The sequence below is a fragment of the Annulohypoxylon truncatum genome (genome assembly GCF_022578515.1).
Source record: "Annulohypoxylon truncatum strain CBS 140777 unplaced genomic scaffold F4807scaffold_31, whole genome shotgun sequence".
NCBI classification, from domain to species: domain Eukaryota; kingdom Fungi; phylum Ascomycota; class Sordariomycetes; order Xylariales; family Hypoxylaceae; genus Annulohypoxylon; species Annulohypoxylon truncatum.
This window is the reverse complement of record NW_025953817.1, coordinates 243801-266760: the sequence shown is the minus strand read 5'-3', so window position 1 is coordinate 266760 and position 22960 is coordinate 243801. Positions and strand designations below refer to the sequence as shown.

At 49.5% G+C, this 22960-nt stretch overlaps 9 protein-coding genes across 9 annotated transcripts; 5 read left to right on the top strand and 4 right to left on the bottom strand.

Moving 5' to 3' along the window:
• Positions 1-2096: 2096 nt before the first annotated feature.
• Positions 2097-4092, top strand: F4807DRAFT_217040 (FAD binding domain-containing protein). Its single transcript, XM_047994007.1, has one exon. It carries the CDS (start codon positions 2274-2276, stop codon positions 3891-3893), a length of 1620 nt encoding a protein of 539 aa, XP_047851384.1. The 5' UTR covers positions 2097-2273; the 3' UTR covers positions 3894-4092.
• Positions 4093-4292: 200 nt separating this feature from the next.
• Positions 4293-6729, bottom strand: F4807DRAFT_469882 (putative benzoate 4-monooxygenase cytochrome P450; the record flags this gene model as incomplete). Its single annotated transcript, XM_048002761.1, has 5 exons — positions 5786-6729; positions 5538-5729; positions 5149-5474; positions 4558-5092; positions 4293-4483 (listed from the first exon to the last, which is right to left on the bottom strand). Exons 1-5 carry the CDS (start codon positions 6228-6230, stop codon positions 4293-4295), a joined length of 1689 nt encoding a protein of 562 aa, XP_047851383.1. The 5' UTR covers positions 6231-6729.
• Positions 6362-8864, bottom strand: F4807DRAFT_437494 (uncharacterized protein). Its single transcript, XM_047999041.1, has 2 exons — positions 7618-8864; positions 6362-7545 (listed from the first exon to the last, which is right to left on the bottom strand). Exons 1-2 carry the CDS (start codon positions 8541-8543, stop codon positions 6744-6746), a joined length of 1728 nt encoding a protein of 575 aa, XP_047851382.1. The 5' UTR covers positions 8544-8864; the 3' UTR covers positions 6362-6743.
• Positions 8865-10404, bottom strand: F4807DRAFT_437491 (uncharacterized protein). The gene has a single exon (XM_047999040.1). It carries the CDS (start codon positions 9916-9918, stop codon positions 9232-9234), a length of 687 nt encoding a protein of 228 aa, XP_047851381.1. The 5' UTR covers positions 9919-10404; the 3' UTR covers positions 8865-9231.
• Positions 10405-10566: 162 nt separating this feature from the next.
• On the top strand, positions 10567-11664 carry F4807DRAFT_437490 (Rrp15p-domain-containing protein). Its single transcript, XM_047999039.1, has one exon. It carries the CDS (start codon positions 10616-10618, stop codon positions 11576-11578), a length of 963 nt encoding a protein of 320 aa, XP_047851380.1. The 5' UTR covers positions 10567-10615; the 3' UTR covers positions 11579-11664.
• Positions 11665-12806, bottom strand: F4807DRAFT_437487 (ferredoxin). The gene is made up of 2 exons (XM_047999038.1): positions 12287-12806; positions 11665-12232 (listed from the first exon to the last, which is right to left on the bottom strand). Exons 1-2 carry the CDS (start codon positions 12508-12510, stop codon positions 11881-11883), a joined length of 576 nt encoding a protein of 191 aa, XP_047851379.1. The 5' UTR covers positions 12511-12806; the 3' UTR covers positions 11665-11880.
• A 314-nt stretch (positions 12807-13120) lies between these two features.
• F4807DRAFT_437485 (mitochondrial fusion and transport protein Ugo1) lies at positions 13121-15215 on the top strand. The gene is made up of 2 exons (XM_047999037.1): positions 13121-13770; positions 13834-15215. Exons 1-2 carry the CDS (start codon positions 13300-13302, stop codon positions 14896-14898), a joined length of 1536 nt encoding a protein of 511 aa, XP_047851378.1. The 5' UTR covers positions 13121-13299; the 3' UTR covers positions 14899-15215.
• A 1674-nt stretch (positions 15216-16889) lies between these two features.
• F4807DRAFT_437482 (carbohydrate-binding module family 1 protein) lies at positions 16890-18511 on the top strand. Its single transcript, XM_047999036.1, has one exon. It carries the CDS (start codon positions 17129-17131, stop codon positions 18293-18295), a length of 1167 nt encoding a protein of 388 aa, XP_047851377.1. The 5' UTR covers positions 16890-17128; the 3' UTR covers positions 18296-18511.
• Positions 18512-20728: 2217 nt separating this feature from the next.
• F4807DRAFT_463255 (uncharacterized protein) lies at positions 20729-21536 on the top strand (the record flags this gene model as incomplete). Its single annotated transcript, XM_048001947.1, has 2 exons — positions 20729-21213; positions 21281-21536. The coding sequence occupies 2 exons, from the start codon at positions 20729-20731 to the stop codon at positions 21534-21536; spliced, it is 741 nt and encodes a 246-aa protein (XP_047851376.1).
• Between the last annotated feature and the right edge of the window lie 1424 nt (positions 21537-22960).

The following is a 22960-nucleotide window of genomic DNA, read 5'->3' as shown; positions in this document are numbered from 1 at the left end:
GGAGTCCGCTCCCAGACACTAACCTTGAAGGATTAGTCCCGTGGGGCCCCATCATGGATGATAATATTCTCAGGGCTGGTTGTTCCCTGTATAATTCCCCATATTATCACTCCGCCAAAAGAGATGAGTATGTTTAGATCGTGGTTCCCCCCAAAGTTCGGGCTAAATTTACGGGACAAAATCAAGATATCCCGAAATCCGGTTAGGTACCGTACTTTGGCTTAAATTGGCATAATGGACTTTTTCCTCTAGTAGAGATAAAAGTTATCTTGTAATAGATTAGCCATGCTTGAATATTTCTATCAAAGATTGTTTTAGTCGGTCCCCTGTTCCTAGTGTAGCCATTTGCATGATGCTCTCCGCGCCGATTTCAGGGTAGTGTCTTTAGTACTTGCTGAGTCTCGTATCAACATCGATCCTCCCATGTTGTCTAACCTTGTCGCATACTACGTAATTCAGAGCGAGGATGTTCGATGCCGCCTTGCTACGGCCATTCAAGCCGAAATCGTTTCCGTAGAACGCAGAATTGAGGTTCTGCGTTGGCTAGGGACCTGATCCTTCCCGATCCTCAAGGAAACACACGATGCGCGGAACACCGCCATCTGCGGCATTTTCCATAGAAGAGGTAGGCCAGTCTCAGCGATTCCCAGATATCCAAAGGCGTTCGAAACGGAGGTCTTCTCGAAGCGCTATCGCACCGTAAGATGTGCATTGCTCGGGCCTAGGTCGAGGAGAATGGCAGTGTTGTTAACTAGGACGTTGAATTGACCTTGGTCCTCCTGAATCCTCATTTGTGATATCGAGCTGTACTGGTGATGCTGCTAGGCCACGTTCTTGCAGAGGTGTGATGACGTTAATGGCCGCGGTTAGGTTACGTGAACGGAAAATGAGACCACATCTGTGGTAAGAAGCAAGGGGGGTGCGGCGGCAGCCTCATCAGTGCCAGTATTAAAATTAGCCCTAAGAGCAACGTAGGGTGACTAGGACATTAAGGATGATTAGGAAGTGAATTGATGTGTTGTTTCTTATATTCCTAGCTAGCCTTTTAAGTTCATGAATATGACTTCATTTCGTGATATTCAGACCAATGCTAGGTCTAAATTGAATCAAACTTTAGCACACATGTACTTATTCTTGGTTGTCTCTATGTGATCATTTAAAGGGTTCGTTGTTGGTGTAATCGAACACCTATTACCCATCACTTATTGTCTGTTGGCTCATCATTACCTACGCAAAGGCCAAATTGGTCGTAATTGCACCTCACTAGAATCTATTTCTTCTAGAACTAGTATGACTAGGTAGGTATGTAGAACTTCGTAGATTGTATGGTGAGTTGAAGTCCCCTATTTTGGCACATAAGTCCGTTGTTCATTTTAGGTTAGTCTAAAGCTGCTTCCACAGACCGGAGCTCCGGGCTCGGGTGACACAGCCGGCCACGGTTACGGAAGCCGTCAGCCACAAAGTTCAATAACCGGAGCTCCGATTGGAAATTGCTATTGCTCATGTTAAGCTTAATTTGACTAAGATATCTTTCATAAATACATGCAAACGTGTAAAAAGACCATGCTACAGCTTTTTTTACATATCACGTTGCCATATGTTCTTCCGAGATTATAACTAGAAAAGCAGTTCTCGGTGAATTAGCAGGTGAACTATTTTTCAATTCGAAGAGAATACAACAATCGGGACGGCGCTCACCGATTGATTGACTCGCGTTTGCATAGAAACCCGACATCTCTCATTTCCGCGGATGGACGTCAATGTCACTCTCGGTCACTCTAGTCATGCGATCGATCAATCTAACTTAGCATGCTGCAGTGCCCGTCTAACCTTACGAATCAAGCATCCAAAAATAATTCACGAATTCGGCACGGGTGCAACCGCTGACTCATACATCGCGGGCTATGATTTTCTCCGGCTAAGATCGGAAGTAAGCTACCTGCAGCAAAATCGGCAAGGGGACGGCGGTAGACCGAGATACCGATCGTTCGTCCTTTGATCTGATTGGTCGAATATGCCGCTTCATCGGCGGAGCAATAAAGACGACTCCGGCCTCCACCTAGCTGAAAGTGATATTCCAGCCCTACCTACTAGATTTCGCCTGAGCTGTCTGAGGTAATCAATTTATGTGGACCGTTATGGTGTTGCTAGTTCTCAGCCATGGACATATAAATGATTTAGCAAAATCGACTCAAGCTTGAACAATTCTTCCAGATTTCATAGCATCATTACATATTGATTTCAATACACCAACAGATAACTTACGTACCTAAATGGAGAACACCGACGTCCTCATAATTGGCGGAGGTCCTACAGGGGTAGTGTTAGCTCTAGAATTAGCAGCTCAGAAAATCCCCTTCCGCCTCATCGACAAGGCCCTAGCCCGTTCGGACAAGAGCCGTGCTCTAGTTGTGCAACCGCGCACGCTCGAGCTGCTGAGCCGCCACGGTATCGCCCGCGACCTCCAAGAAAGAGGTTTCACTACGACTGGTGCTAGATACTGCGTCAACGGAAAGGAAGTAGTTAGAATCGAGGTCGGAGACAATGCGGCGTTACCTAACACGGCCTTCCCGTTCCAGAAATTGATATCGCAGGAAGATACCGAGTACTTTCTAGATGAATGCCTGGAGAAGAAGTACGGGCGGAAGGTTGAGAGAGGTCTCGAGGCTAAAACTGTCGTTCAGGATGCTGATGGTGTGACAGCCACGTTTAGCAAGGTCGGGGATACAACAGGGGAGACGACGACGATAAGGGCCAAGTACGTTGTCGGTTGCGATGGAAGTCGAAGTGTGGTGCGCCAAGCCGCCGGGCTCACGTTCGACGGGGAATCCTACCAGCAGCATTTCATACTCACGGACACGCACATAGAATGGGAGCGGGAGGCTCCCAACGGCGAAGCGATAATGTGTTTCGGCCAAGGTGTATTGGCCGTATTGCCGCTCAAGAACGGGATGGTCCGCGTCTTCGCGTCAGGAGCCAACGTTAAGAAAAGGGAGGGCGAACCACTGCTTGAAGATTTCCAAGAGTTCTTCGACAAGATGGTACCGGTGAAAGGGAAGCTGCACGATCCAGTCTGGCTTACGCGGTTCTATTTACACCACCGAGGTGTTAATAAGTACAGCAACGGCAGGATTTTCGTCGCCGGCGATGCTGCCCACATCCACAGCCCGGTCGGCGGGCAGGGTATGAACACCGGAATTCAGGATGCCGTCAACCTCGGGTGGAAACTTGCCGCCGTCATTCGCGGGGAACGTCCAGCGTCTTTTCTCGACAGCTACCACGGGGAACGATACCCCGTCGGGCAGAACCTTCTGAAGAGCACGGATCGAGTGTTCAATTTCATGAGTTCTACCAACCCGATATTTGTATTCATCCGAAATCTCCTCTTACCCTGGCTCTTACCTTGGCTATTTGGCAAAATGAGCCGCGTCCAGGAAATGTTCAAAGTCATGTCCGAGTTCGATATTACATATCGTGATTATGGTTTCGTAGGAACTGCTCCACTTCTCAGGGGAAACAATGTTCGTGGAGGAGACAGGATGCTTGATGGCAAGATTGAGGGACCGGAAGGCCAGAAGTACTTGCTCGACTTGGCTGATCCTACATCCTATCATCTCATCCTATTATCCGGTTTTGGCACCGAAGCAGCCTCGGAGGGCGATTTACAACGAGCTGAAGCCATATTCATGGAAAAGAGCCCTGTCACCGTTAAGGTCCATCTAATATTCGGAGAAAAGCCAAATGGCCAGTCGGGTTACGTCGATAAAGACGCTACACTTCACAAGGACTTGGGATTCAGCCAACCGACTTACGTCCTACTTCGACCGGACTCTTATATCGGGCATGTTGGCCCCTTGTCAGCATTGGGCGATCTCATCAATTGGTCAAAATAAACTATCAAACGAAGATATCACATCCAGGCTTATTTAATCCCAATTGTAAATATGTACCCATATAGCCTTGACCTCTCTCATCTCCAACCAAGAGTGTCTCTAATTACATATAGATATACCCATAGTTCATTGAAATTGTATATACCTATCGATTTTCATAAATGTGGTCTGGATTATGCCACAAATGCGACTTGGCGTGAGCATGAAAATAAAGAATTGAGGGGTGATTAACGTAAATACCAGTGATGTACCACGTAGAGGTAATGAGAAGATATCTTGCATTCTTCCTTCAGCCATATCCTAAGGTCCACTTCCGTGATAGTAAAAGCATGCAAGCAAGAGTATCCGGTAAGATTATGATCATAGTAGACGTGTCTACAACTAATAAAACCCTTTTCTTCACTTCTTCCTCGGCGTGAATTGGACCATGAGCGGCGGCAAAGTGGTAGTAAAGGTATCCTTCGCTCCGTTGTAGAAAGGCTCTCCCGTCTCACCAGGCGCGAAGGCAAGGTCGAAGTTTTGTGCAATGCCACAAACCGCGATACTTAGGCTCATTATGGCCAAATGTTTCCCGGCGCACATGTAAGGGCCTGCGAGAAGTTAGATACTTAGAAATGTACTAACCCTTCAGAAGGTGGGCAAGTGTTTATTAGTTAGGGCTTACCCAAGCTAAACGGCATATACGGCGCGTCAGCGGTCCCCATCTCTTCGTATCGTTCTCCCCACCGCTCCGGGATAAACTCTTCCGCCTGTGGCCAGTAGCGCGGGTCTCTCTGAATCGTCTGGATCGGCACGAACACGTGAGTCTTCCCAGGGATGAACTGCTCGTCTACGTAGATGCCCTCTGGCGGCGTTACCCGGTAACCGCCAACCATGACAGCGGGTCTCAGACGTAAGACCTCATCGAGGATGTTGTTTATGTACGTGATCGACTTTACCTTCTCAAGTTTCCAGTCTGCCGGGGTAGGGATAGTGGCGTCGATCTGAGCTTGCAGCTTCTTCATGATATGGGGATTTTTGATGAGGTAGAACAGGGTAGTCACCAGTGTGGCGCCGTTCGTGTCGCTCCCCGCTATTATCAATGCGCGACAGTCTTCTTCTAGCGACTTTGCCGTAGGAGAGGCGGATATATCCTTTTCGGCGACGGCTTTGTACAGCCAACCCATAATGACCTGGGGAGCTTTGTCTCTCGCGTAATTCTGCGTACCGTAAATATACGAGCTACAATTAATTCATCCCGTTGGAGAAAACCTACCTGGTGCGTTAAGTCTAAAAGAGCAGAGTTGTATTGATAAAAGGGGGCGTAACCCTTGCTCGGTAGGCGACTGAACATATTCAGCAGCCAAGGGACGTGACCCGCGACTCCTACCACTTCCATATGGTCATGGATGGCCATGATTGCGGGATGATCTTGGCCAGTTTCAACACATCCAAAGGTCTTTCCAAACCCGACTTCGCCTATGATGTCGAAAGCTAGGTACATGGACCAGTCTCTGGCGTCTATTGGTCCTTTCTGCCGAGAAATCTGGGAAACGAATTTGTCGACTAGAGCTTTGGCCTGCGGTGCGTACATTTGCAATGCTGTCGTTTGTAAGTTAGACATTATCACAATTCTCTGTGTATATAGCAATATTCATGGGATACCTTTACTCGAAAGTCCCCTATCCCAGGCCCTGCGCCTACGTCGGTGGCCGTCGGGATCTGTCGCGCCGACAATGTGAGTTTTCCTAGGGTCGTAATCAACTTGTCCGTAGAACGTTGATTTCCGGCAATTCGAATTGGTACCATAGATGAGCTGACAGGCTGATGCTCGGACAACGCATATCTCTCGCGGCCCTAATCGGAATCCAGTTAACCAGCATTCAAACATCAATGATAGTTATCTCATTTACCTGTGCGGACGAAGTCCCCGTACTCGTCATGTAACTTAGCTACCACATTCTGGTACTGGACCTTCTTCGCCGCCCTAAGAGCGGAGAAAAGCCGAGAAATCTTAAGATCAAGCGGCCCAGGAAACTTCCTTAGTCGGTGGAAGAAGACCCTGTAGATAGTCATGCTGGAAAAGAGACCGCCATAGAAGCCGAGTGTGAGGATGGACACCCTCGCGAAACTGTCGAAAAGAGAATATCCATTGAGAAAGAGAGCAGTGCCGAGTCCGAAGGGTGCTAAAGTAAAAACTGCGATGAGCGTGTACAGGAAATTTTCTATATCCATCCACTGCGGAAGAGTGAGGTGAAATACTACACCCGCGAGCGCCGATGATACAGCGGCCTGGGCAGCGTGTCCATGAGAGAACAGGCCAAGACCTTCCAGCGGGACAGAGAGCAAAGAATCCATCTTGAGTGTACCTAGGTAACAAGCTAGCGGAAGATAGTGATGAACATGCTGGGGAATCAGGCACGGCGAGTGCGTTTCTCCTTTGTTTTTATATACCGCAATAAGTAGCTACCTACCTAGTCATGAACAGAGATACATAAACACTAATAAGCACGTCCAGACTCACATTCGAAGCTTCTGAATTGACTAAAAGGGGAACCCCGCATCGGTGTTGTGACAAGATATCGTATATCGTATAGTGCGCGTCTGTGGGCTATCTGCAGCCGTCCACTGGGTGATACCTACTTGCGCCACCATGGATTGACTGGATTGATGGAGTGGCGATGTTGCTCTGGCCGGTTCTATCGGTTGCAGATGTGGTGTCACAATACCACTATACTATCAGAAATCATAGACGCGCAGCGCTATTCAGCCGTAATTGGTTGGAATATTACCTCCAAGACAACTATTGCAGGTTGACGCGATCTCGTCAGGTGCCTTATTAGGTTATAATAATCATTGTATGACATTGACTTATTTCAAGTCGAGAATGACGAAGCTAGCTGACATGGCAGGAAGTGTTTCTATCGTCAACTGCCCATCAGATAATCCCCACGGTAATCCGCCGAACGGCACGGCTGAGATGCTAGCAGCAGTCACTGGCAACCCCAAGGTGACTGGACCTGTCAAGTCGTCAGACGCTCCATTCACAACGCTTACCATCATCTGCCCTCCTTTTACCCAGTAAGCTACGTCGACGAGCGGCTCGTCAGCAACATTGGTGTTACCGTCAGGTTGACCGCCTAGTAGGAAGTCACGCACAGGTGCGTTAGTGACTACGGCCGCCATCTGCGAGTGAGCCTCAAATAACTCCTGGCTAGTCGGCCATGTCCAAGCGAAGGTACCCGCGACGCCGCGGTTGAAGGCGAGAGAGTTCATGACGAAGGCCTCGGCAGTAGTCGGGTATCGGAACCAATAGTCTTCGCCGTAGAAGGCCTGTGGGTTGATGAACTTAGGGAGAGGCCAGCGGCCCAGCCATTTTTCATACTGGATTAAATCGTCGAGGCGGCTTGACACATCCTGTACGTTTCCTTTACAGTTGTCGCAACCGCAATCCCCAAGTGTCGTATTACACGCCGTACCCCATTTCGAGAACGTACTATTGATCGCGATCGGGTACGGGTCCGCCATTAAGATATCTCCGCCACCGGAATACTCTCCAAAGTAGTAATCTTGACAGTTAAGCGTCACCGCTACCGGGTGATACGGGTCAAGTTCGTGAATCAGCTCCTGTGCCGCGGGGGTGACTTCGAAGGGGACTTGCCAACCATCGGGCCTGCAACGCTTAGTATATGTTACTGAATTATGGGGCGGGCAGAAAATTCAAACAAGACATGCGGAAACCTACTCGTCAGCTGTCCAATATGCGAAAAGTGAGCTGTGGTTTTTAGCAATGTTCACCCGCTGCTCAACATCAGTCAGGTTCTTGTAAGAGCTACGCAGGTCAAACATGAAACGCATGCTCGACGCATCCATGCTGTTATACACCGGGTTCGTGTCGGCGAATCCAGCGAGGGAGATAATTCCGTTGAGGCCCTTTCCGTCGCTAGAGTACTCGCTCACAAACGCCTGACTTTCTGCCGTGCTGTTAGACCCATTATACAACCCGTAAAACCCATACGGTAGCAGCGGCTCGAAAGCGCCACCCGTCTGCGCGTTCCGGAACAGCAGTCCGCCATTCAAATTGTCGATCTTCGTCGCGCTCCCTCCCGGGGCAATGTCCGGCAGATACCGGAACGAGCTATTTGCCATGTAGCTCTGTTCGCCGAACTTTGAATTCCCGAAGAGCACGATATCGTAAGGAGCTAGGCGCGGCTCGAGACCAGACAGGTCAAAGTCGAAGACGGCTGCTGTCGCGTTGATCGGCGCGCTACCCTTAATTATCGGTCCGCCGGCACTGTTGTCTGATGCTAGGCTGATTGAGAAGAACAACTCTGTGAATGGTTCTGTTGCTGATCCGTCTGTCGTGGAGTTCGTCCACGGTTCCCCATACCAAGGCGACAGCGCTGCGTTGACGACAAAGGAGCCCTTTCCCTCTCCAGCCAGGTAGATGCTATGCCGCGGCTTCAACTGCACATATAGGTTTGGTGAACCGTCTGAGTTGATGGGAGCAGGCTCAGTCGTTTCGCCGCCAGGTTCAAAAGCGGGATATCCGGGTTCGTAAACCTTTCCACACCATCGCGGCCATCCAGGATGCTGCCCCGTCTCATTTTGAGACTGGGCGCATGCCAGGCTCGCGGCGAGAACGCCACTGACGATTGCGCTCCTCATCATTATTGCGTGGCGTTACGAAAATTACGCGATTGATGGGGAAATGCGCGCCTATTCTTTACTCAGGTCTGATATGTGACCTAGGTAAATGAGAAGGCACGTGTTGGCGAGCCGTGTAGCCGGGTTGTCTTCATCGAAGCTACGTAAAAGCAAGTTTTGGGGACGGGGAGGTAAGATATACATATGTGGTCAAAGCAACGACCAATTTGATTGCAACGTTCCACACCAACTGCCTATTTGAGAGGCCCCAAGGGAGGCAAGTGGAGGATTTTATTCCCCGCACCAGGATATGGATATTTTATGTTGCAGATAAGTAGATCGTCATCTAAAATGATAAGTGTTTATTAGATAATGTAGATATTTATAGATGAGGCTGTATGTGAACTGAAGTGATGCATTTGAGTGTTCATCTTCCCGCTTATATCCGGCCGACTGAAATCGACAATCTAAAGCTTCAGCTTGACCCTATTGTCCGTTGCATCGGAATTTCTAGACTTCGGGGTCGGCGTGGGGATCTATGGGTGGTACGTCGTACGCCACAATAAGGTATGAAAAAAGAGACCGTTTGAAAATGATCTCGTTGGATGCTTGACGCGTCGTGGCTCCGGTGGCGGCGCCTGTTGGTGCCCCATTGCTGCTGTTGGTGCTCCGTGCATGCGGTGATACCGGCAATATGCCAATGAAGACGGGATTAAAGAGCCGCAACCAAACTAGCGGATATCAACACGACGACAGTCCATACACCCATTCCACCCGCCTTTCTCTGGTCAGCATACACGCTGCATCCATTACTCGTCGACGTGGAACTCGCGGCTGTACTCGTCGAGGAACTGCTCTTAGATGAGAACGCATTTGCGAACGGGTCTGCAGCCGCCGATGTCCAACTCGCCGGCGCCGGGCTCGCTGTCACAGCAGCCGACACATCGGATGACGGTAGTTCATCATCGTACATCCGGGCAACACACCAGTTCCCCGCGTTAGAGATGTCTTTCGCGATATCATCCGGTAGATCGCCCTCGTACACGAATGCCATGCAGGACTCGACGTCGCTAGGCCAACTAATCTCAGCACCCTGAGTGACGGTAGGCGCGGCCGTCTGGGTGGCTCCGCCGTATAAGATGGTGGATGTATACGACGAGGTGACGGCCGGCAATTCGCAGAACTGCATCTCGCAACCCGTGTTGCCGGGTATGCGCATCACGGGCTGGTTCGCCTTCGCACAGCATTTCTGCAGAGATACCACGGCGTAGTGCATATCGGGCGGATTGTCGGAGCTTTTGAATTGGAAGGTTACGCCGCAGGCATATTCGGATATGTTTTGCAGGGCATTGTGCGTGTTGCATGTGCTGTCGCTGTAGCTGCCCAAGATACCCGCCATTGCGTTGATATGCAAGAGGATGGTCTATCAGGTAAAGATCTTACTTCTTGAATGTGCCTTTGACGGTGTATAGGCAAGTTTCTAAGACTTCGAGCCTCCAGTGATCTTCCCTATCCCTTAATGCTGCTCCTTTTTCAAACGAATGTGGGTCTGGATGTGGTTCAGAAATTGGAGAGATTGAATGGCTTCATACTGAAGTAAAATATATTATCCAAACGAGAGTGTGCAAGTGAGTAAGGCGTCGAATGTATTATATAACATGGCAAAGTCCAGAAGCGAGGTTCAGCTCATCTTCATCTAGCCATTATGAATGACTAGCGATGCTTGGCAACTCTACCATCCAGGGCCGTGGAACGCTATCCGAGCTTGGCTCATTTACTTCATTACCGCCGTTTCATGAATATAGACATTGTGATAGAGACAAAGAGACATAGAGACTAGTGATGCGAAGGGAAGGGAAGTGATGTAATGAACTTCACATGAATCTTCATTCTTAATCTTCAGATTTAGTGGAAAATTCGAGCTTAGAGTTTCGCAAGTACCTTTGTACCATGCTGTAGCCTGTGTAACGTAGTCCTATCTTATCAGATAGCTTTTAAGTGGGTCTCTATAATTCAATTGAAGTTTTTCGGCGGAAAAGTTACGAGTACCTGACGGAAGTACAACCAACAATTTACAAATAAAAACAACATACACAATGGCCGGGCCAAACTCCAAAAAGCGAAATCGCCAAGATATCAATTCGAAATCGAAGTCGCAGAGGCCAAATAAGAAACAGAAGAAGGTTCCTCAGTACCACAGCGACTCGGATGAAGAGGGCGACAATTCCGAGTTCAAGCCTGTAAATCTCCTCGATTCGGACGACGATGACTTCGACAATATCGCAGTAGACGATGTTCCTTCCGGATCAGATTCAGACTCCGGATCGGATTCGGAGTCAGAGATTGATCTAGCGCGCACAAAACTTGCTACAAAACAACGGAAGACGTCAACGAAGAAACATGCCAGCGATGCGCCCAAAGGCGATGGCTCAGGAGACGAATTAGAAGGCAGCGAAGACGAGTACGAAGATGTGGATGAAGATGAGGATGAAGAGGATGGAGGCACAGACTCCGACGGCGACCGATCAACTACCAAAAAGACCAAATCAAAACGCAACGACCCAGACGCCTTCGCGACGTCCATGTCGAAGATCCTATCCACCAAGCTGTCCAACACGCGGCGCGCAGACCCGGTCCTCTCGCGCAGCGCCGAAGCCCACCAAGCCGCCAAAGACGCCGTCGACAGCGCGTTAGAGGCCAAGGCACGGAGACACATGCGCGAGCAGAAGCGCCTGGCGCAAGAGAAAGGCCGGGTCAAAGACGTACTCGTCGGTATCGTGGACGAAGAGACTGGTGTGCCGGAGACAACTACGCAGGAGATCCAGCAGACGGAGAAACGGCTGAAGAAGGTTGCGCATAGGGGTGTTATCATGCTGTTTAGAGCTGTCAGGGAAGCGCAGGAGAGAGCGGCTGACGCTGACAGGGACGCGAGGAAGGATGGTATAGTGGGTGTGCAGAGGCGGCAGGAGAAGGTCAACGAGATGAGCCGGCAGGGTTTCCTCGATCTCATTGCTGGAGGTGGCGGCAAGTTGAAGAAAGGCGCATTGGAGGAGGCTTGAGTTCCCCGTATGCGCATATACATAATGTAGACTTTGAACACTGGATGACACCGGATGACATGGAATGATACCAAAATACTTCATGAACATGACCTCGTTAGAGTTGGGGTTCGGTCTATCTCGACGCCAGCTATTCCGTCGCGAATATAATACATTTGACGGCTCAGTATGTACCTATTTTCCAGACGCCTGGTTTCACGCTGTTGCCACGCCGTTATTTGCACCTGGTCGTGTTGGTACATTGCACCGATTTCATCACTTCATTTCCTTAGACCTTTTACGTATTTAGTCGGACATGTCCTTCATGACTTCGAACTGAAATCGCTCGCCTGCAGATTTCTCGTCATAGAGGGTAGCTTGACTCTTAGACCATCTAGCTCCTTTGTCATCACGATTTGGCAGCCCAACCGACTTGTCTCGGTCAAGCCGAACGCCAAGTCCAGCATGTCGTTCTCGTCGTCTTCCGGCTCCGGCATCTTTTCATAAAAGCCTTCGTCGAGGACTATCACATGACACGTCGAGCATGCGCACGATCCTCCGCAAGCTCCCTCCATCTCTAAGTCGTGCGCTTGCGCAATGTCGAGTAAATTGTCTCCCTCTGCCACCGCTAATTTGTGCTCTTTCTCCTCCTTATCTATGAACGTTACGTAGAGTCTGGTTACAAGTTAGCTCGGGAGATGTGTGATAGACAACGATATTAACTCTTACTCTTCGCCTTCCTTGGGCTTATGTATGTGGCCATGCTGATGTGAGGGGGATGTGCTAAACTGTCGTAATAAAGGAGCGACGACTCGAGGCTGACATGTTAACGGCGAATGAGACTTTATCCTACTACATGTTGAAAACGAAGGGTGGCCCAGTTGTGATATAGATCGGAAGGAGGGGTATCGAAGTTTTTGTAAGCTTCGAGAGAGGGTTCGCGGTGTCGCCATCGTGTCAGGACAAAACTCCAAAAGTTGCGACTGAAGATTTCGGGGATGTCGGCGAGGACGTGGGATAAAGAGAAACCCCTCGTGCTACGGAAATCGAGTAGAGTATAGGAACGAGGAGTCAGAGAATTGTATTGTATAGGTTATCTTCTAATCGTATAGACCTCTCATTGCGCAGTTACTCCGATTAGGGACCAACAAGCATTATATTGGCATCCAAGTATACGCAGGTTGCGTCTAACGACATTGAAAGTTTAAAAAAAAATAACGAACCAGGATACTTGAAAATGATTTCAGCGATGCGACGCGACATAATTCGACCAATCAGAAAAAGGTGAATTGAATAGCTCCGATAAATTCTTCGAGGGAGCGGGGCCGAGGGCGATTTTACCACCGGCGACCGATCGCTAGAACTGCCTTAGTTCTGTTTAACTCCGAGATTTAGATGGACCCATAGATCTCAAAATTCTTTATCGATTGTCATCTTCTTATCTCTTATCAATATGAGGGGTCAATCAAGTTGCATAACCTTTTTAGTTTCCACAATTGATTGCATAACTGCCATTCGTCCGTTCTCTATCCTTGCATTTTTTAGCATTATCCACCTTGTAATGCGTTGTACAATTCCAGGCCTGGAGTACAACTGTAAATCCCAACCTCCCACCTTACCTAATACCGCCTAGGGTAACCTCTCCACCGACGACAATTATTTCCTAGGTTCCATCCCACTTTCACGACAGAACATGCTCACCGCATTATAAGGCATACGGTACGAACCCGATCCAGCCCACAATGTCCTCAACAAGAGAAGGCGTGAATCCCTTGCGCCCCTATTACATACCACCCTCTATAGGAGAGCAGGTCGAAACTCTTCCGCCTCAACCGAATCCTTTTTCGCATGGAAATTCGACGGCAACCCCAACTACTCCAAACAAATATGCGTCCAGAGCACGCGACATCTTCCCAGATATAGATTATAAAGATCATCTAGACGACCTATCACCGTCAGCAGTCCAGTCCGTGAAGCAGTTTATAGACGAGTTATTATGGAAGTACACGTCGGTGCTCATGGCCCAGCCCTTCGAGGTGGCCAAGACGATTTTGCAAGTGAGGATTCAAGATGACCTGGGAAACTTGAATGTTCCCGAGCCTACGAAGGCTCCGAGGAAACCAAGCCCGGGTCTTATGAGCCCGACAAGCCTTGGTAGTCCAGGTCTCGACAGCCCCGACCCCTTGAACCCGAAACGCTCTGTATGGGACGAGGTATATCAAGTAGCTCACTATGGCCTATCACTCTTATTATGCTGGTACTGATAGATGTTGCAGGGTGGTGAATCGGATTCCGACCCAGAGGAATCTGCATATTTCACCTCTAGTACTCCATATACGCCTACGCCGTCCACGCGATCACATCGAAGGAGGGGTTCGTCACCGTTGGGCTCGCCGAAACCGCCCCCAAAGGCCGAAGTCCTCCCACACCAACTAGTCCTTCGACGGCCCGACTCGATATTTGACGTTATAGCACAATTATGGTCGAAGGAGTCGGCATGGGGTGTCTGGAAAGGAACAAATGCCACCTTCCTCTACACGGTGCTGCAATCACTGTTTGAGAATTGGTCGCGCAGTTTGCTAAGCGCGCTGCTGAACGTCCCAGATTTAGGGCTGAAGGACGACGTCGATAGACTAGTCGACGTTGCATCGCCCTATCCTTGGGCCTCGCTATGCGTTGCCGCCGCCGCCGCCGTTGCGACGGGCTTGATTCTAGCCCCTCTCGACCTCGTGAGGACACGATTAATCGTGATACCTACCGGACGTAGCTCGCGCCGGACCCTGGCAACTCTACGCGCACTCCCCTCTTGGGCGTGCCCCTCATCTCTCATCGCCCCCACCATCCTCAACTCCCTCGTTCACCCATTCTTTACCTTATCTACTCCCCTCGTGCTCCGCTCCCAGTTCCTAATCGACCGCGAGCAATCCCCTATGACCTTCTCAATCGCCAAATTCTGCGCCTCCTGCGCGTCCCTCTTCATCAAGCTACCCCTCGAAACCGTCCTACGCCGTGGCCAGGTAGCAGTGCTGGCAGAGCCCACGTATTTAGACGCTCTCGACGAGACCGGTCAGATGGACACGGTTGTGCCGCCCGGACCGTACAACGGGGTGGTCAGCACGATGTACTCGATCGTGACCGAAGAAGGCTCTCGTGCCGTTGCGGCCAAGATTAAGGCTCCGCCCCGCGGCAGAAAGCTGAAGTCACCTAAGGCGGCAGATGTGATTTACAGAAAGGGTCAGGGTTTCGACGGTCTTTGGAGAGGGTGGAAGGTCAGCTGGTGGGGCCTCGTGGGTTTGTGGACGGCTGGGGTGGCCGGAGGTGGTGGCGAGGGAGAGTTTTAAGCAAGAGTTATGAACGATCTCTCTTGATCTACATTCCTTCATTGCCTATTCGACAAGCCCGAATTTAGAAGAGACGAATGGAGTTTTGGTGTTGGTGCAGGTGTTGTTGATTCGCGATGCCCTTTAGGCTGGTTATTCCCTCCTCAGCAGTGGGTTCATTATGCACGAAAAGCAGATAAAGAGCACTTTCATGAGATACGGCTTGATATCCCTTATTCATTAGTACAGCCCAGATTCCGCTTGTGCGGAGTTGCTTGTATGTACAAATTTCTGGAAAAGTTTATAGACGTGTCAATTCAGTCTACTCTCAACTTTCATACCTGACCTAAATTTCTGCCTAGCTTGAGTTTATGATCGATAAATACAGGTTAAGTGGTGGAAATATTTAATGATGCCTCATTCAAAGACCCGTCGGTTTCATCCGATATGTCTTTTACCTTGGCGGCCGAGTGGCTAGATAGGTCAATTCCCCTTTTCTATCTCATCTCGCAATAGTCGGGGTATAACGTGGTACTACCATACTTCCATATTAGCGTAACTCGCGAAAAAGCTCACATCACCCATCCACTGTCATCAAAGATCAGACGACCCGCCGAATCTGTTCGGAATCAGAAACAGCGATTCGTATACACCGTCTATAAATTGATAAAAGTGTGGTTAACAGGTTTCAGAAATGAGGAAAAGGCCGATAGTAGAAGGTCTAGTGGGCTCTTTGGTTCTTTCTAGAATTCGACCCCTTAAACTTTACGACCAGACGTTGTGGCGTGAAACCGCCCGGGGGCCACTTCCGTTTTCGGCTACCCGAAACGGCGGAGTGGGGCGTCTGAGATCGACACAGGGGCCGATGTGGGGCTTTACCCCCCGAGCTGATCCCCCGCTGATTTTCCTCGCTTCTCGTTCTCTTGTAAGGATTTTTTTCGCTTCACAATGGCAGGTTGAACCGGCTTTGCCCAATGCGACTTTAGGGCTAGTTTGCATAATTATTTCGTAGATCTTCAAATGATCATACACACATCGGCCATGTCGTGGTATCTAAATGGCCGATGGACTACTAAATGCAATGCTCCAGCAGACTGGGCTTCGACGACCAGTGAAGATGTTGACTTCACCAATATACGAAAGTAGGCTTCCAACATTTACTAGGGACTCAATTCATAATACTATTATCCATATTTCACTTCTAGATAGTTAGCGTATCCTCTATTTCGGGTTCCGGGACGAACTTCCAGCATTAGCCTACCAGCTTCCTCTCGCGGCTCTGCGCTGATCGTGCGACGATGTGGTTCTACTATGTACGCAGGAGCGGCTGAGCGGCTATCGATGGTGTGGTCAGGCCAAGACGTCCACCTAGGCCTTGTAATTTAGTTGCGGCTACAAGCGTGTTAGAGATTCTTTTCTCCAGCTCAAAATTTGGCCTTATTGAAGCGGGTCTATTATGCCTAGTATGGTAAATACGTAGTATGCTGATTACTTTACTGAGATGCATCTATATACGATCAATTGAATTAAATTTATCCCTAATTGTCACTTGTAGGAGGCATACAACTTTGCTGTGCTGTATCCATGCCATTTGGTTTCACGATACTATTTTGTATTTACATCAAGTCACCCGCCACGCAGGACCAAACTCTCAGACGCATTAACCGCCAAGGCATAGTATGACGAATCGTCTGAGTGAGAGTCCCGCAGTTCCAAATCGCTGGCTCTCCGCCGGTATTGCAAGTGCAATGCTACCCTAGCAACTGGTCAACATCGGACGACATGGGTGTTGAAAGTAGGGGGCTAACCCCCGTCGTGATCCTGAACAGCCAATCACAACCGCCCATCAACTCGGTTCAAGTTGTCGTGTATCGAAATCTGCATATTCCTTCCTCCAAATCAGCGGGATGCCTAGTTCATTATGATCCCTGGCGGGACTTAGGGAATCGCACTTATGATCATCGACATGGATACATGACAATGCTACCCATCGTCGAAGGAGTATATAACATCAGCCGTGATACCCTCTGGTAGATCCTTCTTTTCCTCATCGCCATCGGTTTGCGAACTCGATTTACGTATTCTTTCGTTGTTGTCCTTCTTTTTACAGACTAAAGTCATTCATTTCATACCTCCTGGTGAGACCAGCTATCTTGATCGATACACTTTAAACTCGTTCATACTATTTGTCGTCTCTTCCTGCCTTTCGCTCACTCACTACTACGCTATACGAATATCGCAACCATAAAACATGGCTCCCGTGAAAACTTCCACGCTCCTCGCAGCCCTTGCGTCGGTTTCTACCGTCGTGGCTCACGGACACGTCGACCACATCGTCATCGACGGAGTCTTCTACCAGGGTTACGACCCAACCGTCTTCCCCTACCAGCAAAACCCCCCTACCGTCGTCGGATGGACCACTGACCAGACCGACAACGGCTTCGTCGAGCCTAACAGCTTCGCAAGCGCCGACATCATCTGCCACAAGAACGCCACGAACGCCGGCGGCCACGCGCAGGTCAAGGCCGGCGACAGCATCGCCATAACCTGGAACACGTGGCCGGACTCGCACAAGGGGCCGATGATCGACTACCTGGCGCCCTGCGGCGACTCCTGCGAGACCGTCGACAAGGAGACGCTCGAGTTCTTCAAGATCGACGAGGTCGGCCTGCTCGACGACACCACCGCGCCCGGGAACTGGGGCTCGGACGTGCTGATCGCCAACGGCTTCACGTGGATGGTCCAGATCCCGGCCACCATCAAGGCCGGCAACTACGTCCTGCGCCACGAGACCATCGCCCTGCACTCCGCCGGCTCGACCAACGGCGCCCAGGCGTATCCCCAGTGCTTCAACCTCGAGATCACCGGCGACGGCACGGACTCGCCCGCCGGAACCCTGGGCACTAAGCTGTACACCCCCGAGGACCCCGGCATCCTCATCAACATCTACACCACCGGAATCTCGTACACCATCCCCGGTCCCACTCTGATCGCCGGTGCCTCGGCTTCCGTTGCTCAGACCTCTTCAGCCGTCACTAGCACTGGCACCGCGACAGTCGGAAGCGGTGCCGCTGCCACGCAACCCGCTGCTTCGACGACTGCTGCCGCGACATCAGCTGTTACCACGGCTGCCGCGGCCACTTCGCAGCAGACCTCGACTGCGGCGGCATCTACGCCAACTACGCTAGCCACATCGACTAAGGCGGCTGCGTCCACCGCTGCTGCTAGCACTACTAGTGCCGCCGCAGCGTGCACGAGCGCAGCGGCCACTACGACTGCCGCCGCAACCGGTGTCGTCAATGCGCAGAGCCTGTATGGCCAGTGCGGCGGCAGCAACTTTGCCGGCCCGACGGCGTGTGCCGAGGGCGGGTGCAAGTCGTGGAACCCGTATTATTACCAGTGCGTCGCTTCAGCTTAGACCACCTAAGATACCTACGGCTTGAAGGGTTGTGGTTTTTGAGAGATGAGAGGATCAAGTCTGATAAGGATCAAGTGTGATAGGGATAAGGATACGGATGGTACGATGTGTGTATATACATAACAACAAAACCGACCCCATTTGCTTTGGCTTGGCCTGGCTTGGGTCATCAAGTTTGATTCTTGTATTTATGATTGGTACGATCTTAAATTGAAGTATATAGTTGACACTCTTCCGTTCAGTTGTGACTGTTCTAGTTGGCTTACTTAGTATGTGACTATCAAAGATAGGCTGGTTTCCGTATACCCGCCTACCTACCCAAGTTTCCCTGTGCTCTATTTTATACAGGTAACATGTGAAGTTAGTTAAGGTTGACGCTAAAGAATTACTAGGAAGTTAGACTTGTTTGTCCAACCAAAAATTAGGTTATCGGGCCATCAGATTAGATAATATCTCTTGTTTGCTAGATTATAGCACTCATATTGTGGGTCAGGGGTTAGGAGACATGTGTGAAATATCCAGATACCTAACACTGACTTATAGACGAGCAAGTTCATCATTAAGCAGTTCATATCTTTCGATAGATTGATTCTCAGTATCTATTAGGGATTAGGAAAGGTACCAGGTCAACTGGCCTTTTCAATGGACGATAATTGGTAGAGATGGGAATCCTAGCAGACACTCCTTAATTCAAGACGTAAAAGTAAAGATTGGATAATATTCCTGAGCTGAATTTGTGAATCTAGTATTCTTATAGGGAATGTCTACATTAGATGTCTTATCTTTGCAATAATGGTCGATAGAAACCTGGTTGCTTGACTCAAGGTCATATCAGGATAATTCAAATACTTTACCACTTGTAGCAATTTTACTACGCTTAAGAGTTAGAGATCACGCATGCTGACCCCAAAATTCGAACTGAGAAATAGACAATGCTATATTGTATGAATTGGCCTCTCACAGAATTATGACGTATCTTCAATCGCGACTTTGAATATAGCAGCTAGACGCGCTCTCTGCGAGACAGGACCGGCAAAGGGGGCAAGGGGTGGTCCGCGCACTGGGTATAAACATCGTACGAAATATTCCTCTCAGAAAAGCTGGAAAAGTCATACAAAAATAGAAAACTGTGAATAATGGGTCATAAAAGTATCATAAAGTACAGAGGATTAGGAAGACAAGGAAGGAACCAAGGTGTTCAGTGATGAAGTTACTCTAACAACCTTCAAGGTACATATGGTCCGTGTGCCATAAAGCTATGGCACTGTGCACGGCCCACGTTACGGCAGCAACAGCGGCAAGGTATGCAGTCGTTTGGCCTGATATAGGTCATCATATGAGGGCATTCGAAGGAAAGAAAAATAATCAGTAGTACATTGAATAGGTATGAAGCGAATGGCTACATTTCGCGTTGAGTCTATTATGATAGACTGAAGTATTCGAGTGACCACTCTGTGGTATGTGTCATGATATACCGGAGCAATATAGTCAAATTAGAGTTACAGACCCGTTAATTGTGCTCAACTGCCCGATTTACAGGCATCAAACGATATCGGTTGATATGCTCTTGCCCAAGTTTGGCTGTATGACTTACCTAACGCTGCTCCATATCACCAATTAGCTGAACTATCATGACCACAGGCCAATGCTTCTCAAGGCAAGCATGGACAAAATGACCCTATTCCGAGCAAGTTCCTGCCTAATGTCCTTATATTTTGCTCCTTGTGACACATCGGCATGGACCAGATGGCGCTTGGGGCAAGGCTAGTATCCTACGGACATGTCACTCCTGGTGACTGCTCGTCAGTTGCCATGGACATTCCCAACCGTAAGGCCAATGCTCATAATCTATATAACACCAGGGTACCCTCCTACAGTTCTTCCTCTTTTTTTTTTCCCAATCAACCCAACCAGAGTGATCAGAGCTGCTATAACTGACGCGGTACAATCATCGCCTGTTCATCTTCTTTCCTTACCACTCTGTTTACTCTGCTCAACAACTTACCTACTCTATCTTACCTATAACTCTCGGCACCCTAAGAGTTTACCAACTACCTAGAAGTCTACTCTGATTGAGACGCAATCTCTTTCCTAGATCTTCCTGGTCGGCAAAGACCTGCGATCTCTAAGTAACGGTTAGTCATCCTGTCGCTTTCCTACCTAAGCTATTCCCATCTCTCCCAATGCTTCTTCCATCATTTGCATATCCTCGTACACATGCCGCCATGTTACTTCGGTAGATACTCAAGAGCTGGCCAATCGTACAGCAACCCTTCTCATTACTTCCCACCAGTCTCTACTAGCACAGCTATCCTCGTACCATTTCTTGTACACACGATTCTTAAACCATAGAACGTAGCTAACGTTCCCATTCAGACTGCTACATTTATCTGCACTCTACATCACCGCTTGCAAAATACACCACCATTCACAATGGAGTATAGCCAAGCGGATCACCTCAGCTACGCTTCCGACATGATGGCGAGTTCAGAAGCTCCGGCCGCGAACAGCATGGCCCAACTAGAGCAGCGCAACGCAGAGATGCAGAAGGAGATCGCAGAGCTGAGAGAAGCTCTGAGAGCTCAGCAGAACGAAGCGACCGAGCTCCGAGAGATGTTTGCAGAGACTACAAGGGACATACAATTCGCTCGCAATCACGCCGCCAAGCTCCAGCACGAGATCAAATCGCTGGAGAAACCTCGCCGAACCTCTGCTCGGAAGAGAGAGCTAGAGGGCGCACACGCTCGCGTGAGGGAGGTTGAAGCAGAACTGCAACAAGCTCGGTTTGAGAATGCTCAGCTGCAGCAAATGGGCCGGAACCTACAGAACGGCAGCGACTACTGGAAGCAGCTCTACGAGGCTTCCCAGGCGGAATCTCTCGAGCGACAGGAGAAGGTCGAGCAGCTACAGACTGAGAAGTAAGTGATATTACGATAAGCCTCCAAGTCTCCGATAAGGAATAATTGCTAAATTTCTTTCTTACAGTGCTGCTCTTACTATGTTGGCTGGTCAACAGCAGCCAGTTGCCACCCCGCCGGCCGAGCCACAGGTCAACGTAGACCTGGCATTCGATATGGGAGGTGACCAGCAGGTCCCAGGAATGCAGGCAGATCAGATCAACGAGGCCATGGAAGAACTGCCCGCCATGGGCCAAATGGGTTCCTTTGGCTACCAGCAGGCCTATGTGCTTGCTGACCCTGGCGCATGGCAAGGCGGGTACGACTTCAACTATCAAGCCTAGTAGACTTACGAGGTTGGGACATCATCCGGGTTGATATAAGGGTTTACAATGGTTCACAATACGGGAAAGGGGGGAGTTTGGAGTTTAGTACGGGCGAATATTCAGGAGTTTAGGGCATGTTGAGAACTTTGATTTGGCGCTTCCTTGGGACATCAGATACCCATTAGCATAGCAGAGAAACGATACCTATTTGGTACTGCTGACGAATAAACTTGGCCTTGCCGCCACACACTATTTCCTACATTGTAGAAGCTATAATTACAGTGTTCAATTGCTAAATGGTACCTGGAGAGTCCTGTCAGAAGTCTCCTCCGTGTCAGAGGTCTCGCCAGGGTTAGCTAGTAGCCCAGAAGGATCGGGAGTCGGCTTGTACGAGGCCGCCCTGTTGGCAGTTGGCCCTTGGCTGTAGGCAAAGGAAGGTTTATGTGTGTATACCGCATCCCCTGGAAGGGATTAGTTAGAGCCCTTCGCGCAACGTCGTTCTTCCTCAGCCTCTTGGTTCCGCCTCGTGACAAGTCCTATTACAGGTACATACAAGCTCAACCTTTCCTACGCTTGTGCCTGTCAAGGACGATAGTAGTTCTATATATAAGGATCTACGGAGGACGCCTTCAAAACATTTCGCCATAGGAAAATCCACCGTCATCTGGTAGTGAGGTGAAGCAGCTGGCAGCCAGCTGGGCAAAAAATTTATCCACCTGTAAAGCCAGCCGGCTGACAAATGCCCCACTCTTTTGCCAGCTGACAGGGGACCCCCCTTGGCAAAAATGTTTCTAAGGCGACCTCCGTACTTAGGCTTTAGTAATGGAAGACTCCTACAAACGATTCACCAATGCAATACACGGTAGATACCTACCTAACTTTGAGGGCGCGGGCGAATCACCTCTGTATACCGAAAGAATGTGAAGATGAAATACACAGGTTGACTAGCTTAGTAAGATGACGAACGACATCGACGCAATAAACAGACGAGTCGCCTTTTCTGTCACAACGTATGTAGCGAATGCCATCCTTAGTGGTAGTTACGAGTGTGGTGGGAAGCATCACCAGACCCAGCGCGGGTCTGTGGCAGGTACGGTTAAGTCAGTGAGTGGTTATGACTAAGTCGACCGCGTTTTCGTCAATTTCACGAGCTATCACACGTAGAACACGATGCTTGACGCCTTGCTACAATCTAGAAGCTCCAACACCTCAACAATACTGCCAATGAGGCAGTTAATAGCGGACTCAGCTAAGGTGATGCTACGTAGGGGATGACACTACTTCGAAGCAACACGGGGGAAATAAAATTAATTTCAAGCGTTAAACTAAGTCTAAGAACTGTGTAAAAGTCAGGTCCTCGAGCGGGAAAGGGGACGGCATTGGGGAATACCGTAAAGCTCATGATGGACTTATACATAGGTATATGTTAAGCATGACGCTTC

Bases quoted from the DNA above. Each gene is read 5' to 3' on its own strand.
- F4807DRAFT_217040 (XM_047994007.1), top strand. From the start codon at position 2,274: ATGGAGAACACCGACGTCCTCATAATTGGCGGAGGTCCTACAGGGGTA.
- F4807DRAFT_437494 (XM_047999041.1), bottom strand. From the start codon at position 8,543: ATGATGAGGAGCGCAATCGTCAGTGGCGTTCTCGCCGCGAGCCTGGCA. The intron at 7,546-7,617 runs GTAGGTTTCCGC...TAAGCGTTGCAG, and splicing joins GCATATTGGACAGCTGACGA to GCCCGATGGTTGGCAAGTCC.
- F4807DRAFT_437491 (XM_047999040.1), bottom strand. From the start codon at position 9,918: ATGGCGGGTATCTTGGGCAGCTACAGCGACAGCACATGCAACACGCAC.
- F4807DRAFT_437490 (XM_047999039.1), top strand. From the start codon at position 10,616: ATGGCCGGGCCAAACTCCAAAAAGCGAAATCGCCAAGATATCAATTCG.
- F4807DRAFT_437487 (XM_047999038.1), bottom strand. From the start codon at position 12,510: ATGGCGACACCGCGAACCCTCTCTCGAAGCTTACAAAAACTTCGATAC. The intron at 12,233-12,286 runs GTAAGAGTTAAT...ACTTGTAACCAG, and splicing joins AAGCCCAAGGAAGGCGAAGA to ACTCTACGTAACGTTCATAG.
- F4807DRAFT_437485 (XM_047999037.1), top strand. From the start codon at position 13,300: ATGTCCTCAACAAGAGAAGGCGTGAATCCCTTGCGCCCCTATTACATA. The intron at 13,771-13,833 runs GTATATCAAGTA...TAGATGTTGCAG, and splicing joins AACGCTCTGTATGGGACGAG to GGTGGTGAATCGGATTCCGA.
- F4807DRAFT_437482 (XM_047999036.1), top strand. From the start codon at position 17,129: ATGGCTCCCGTGAAAACTTCCACGCTCCTCGCAGCCCTTGCGTCGGTT.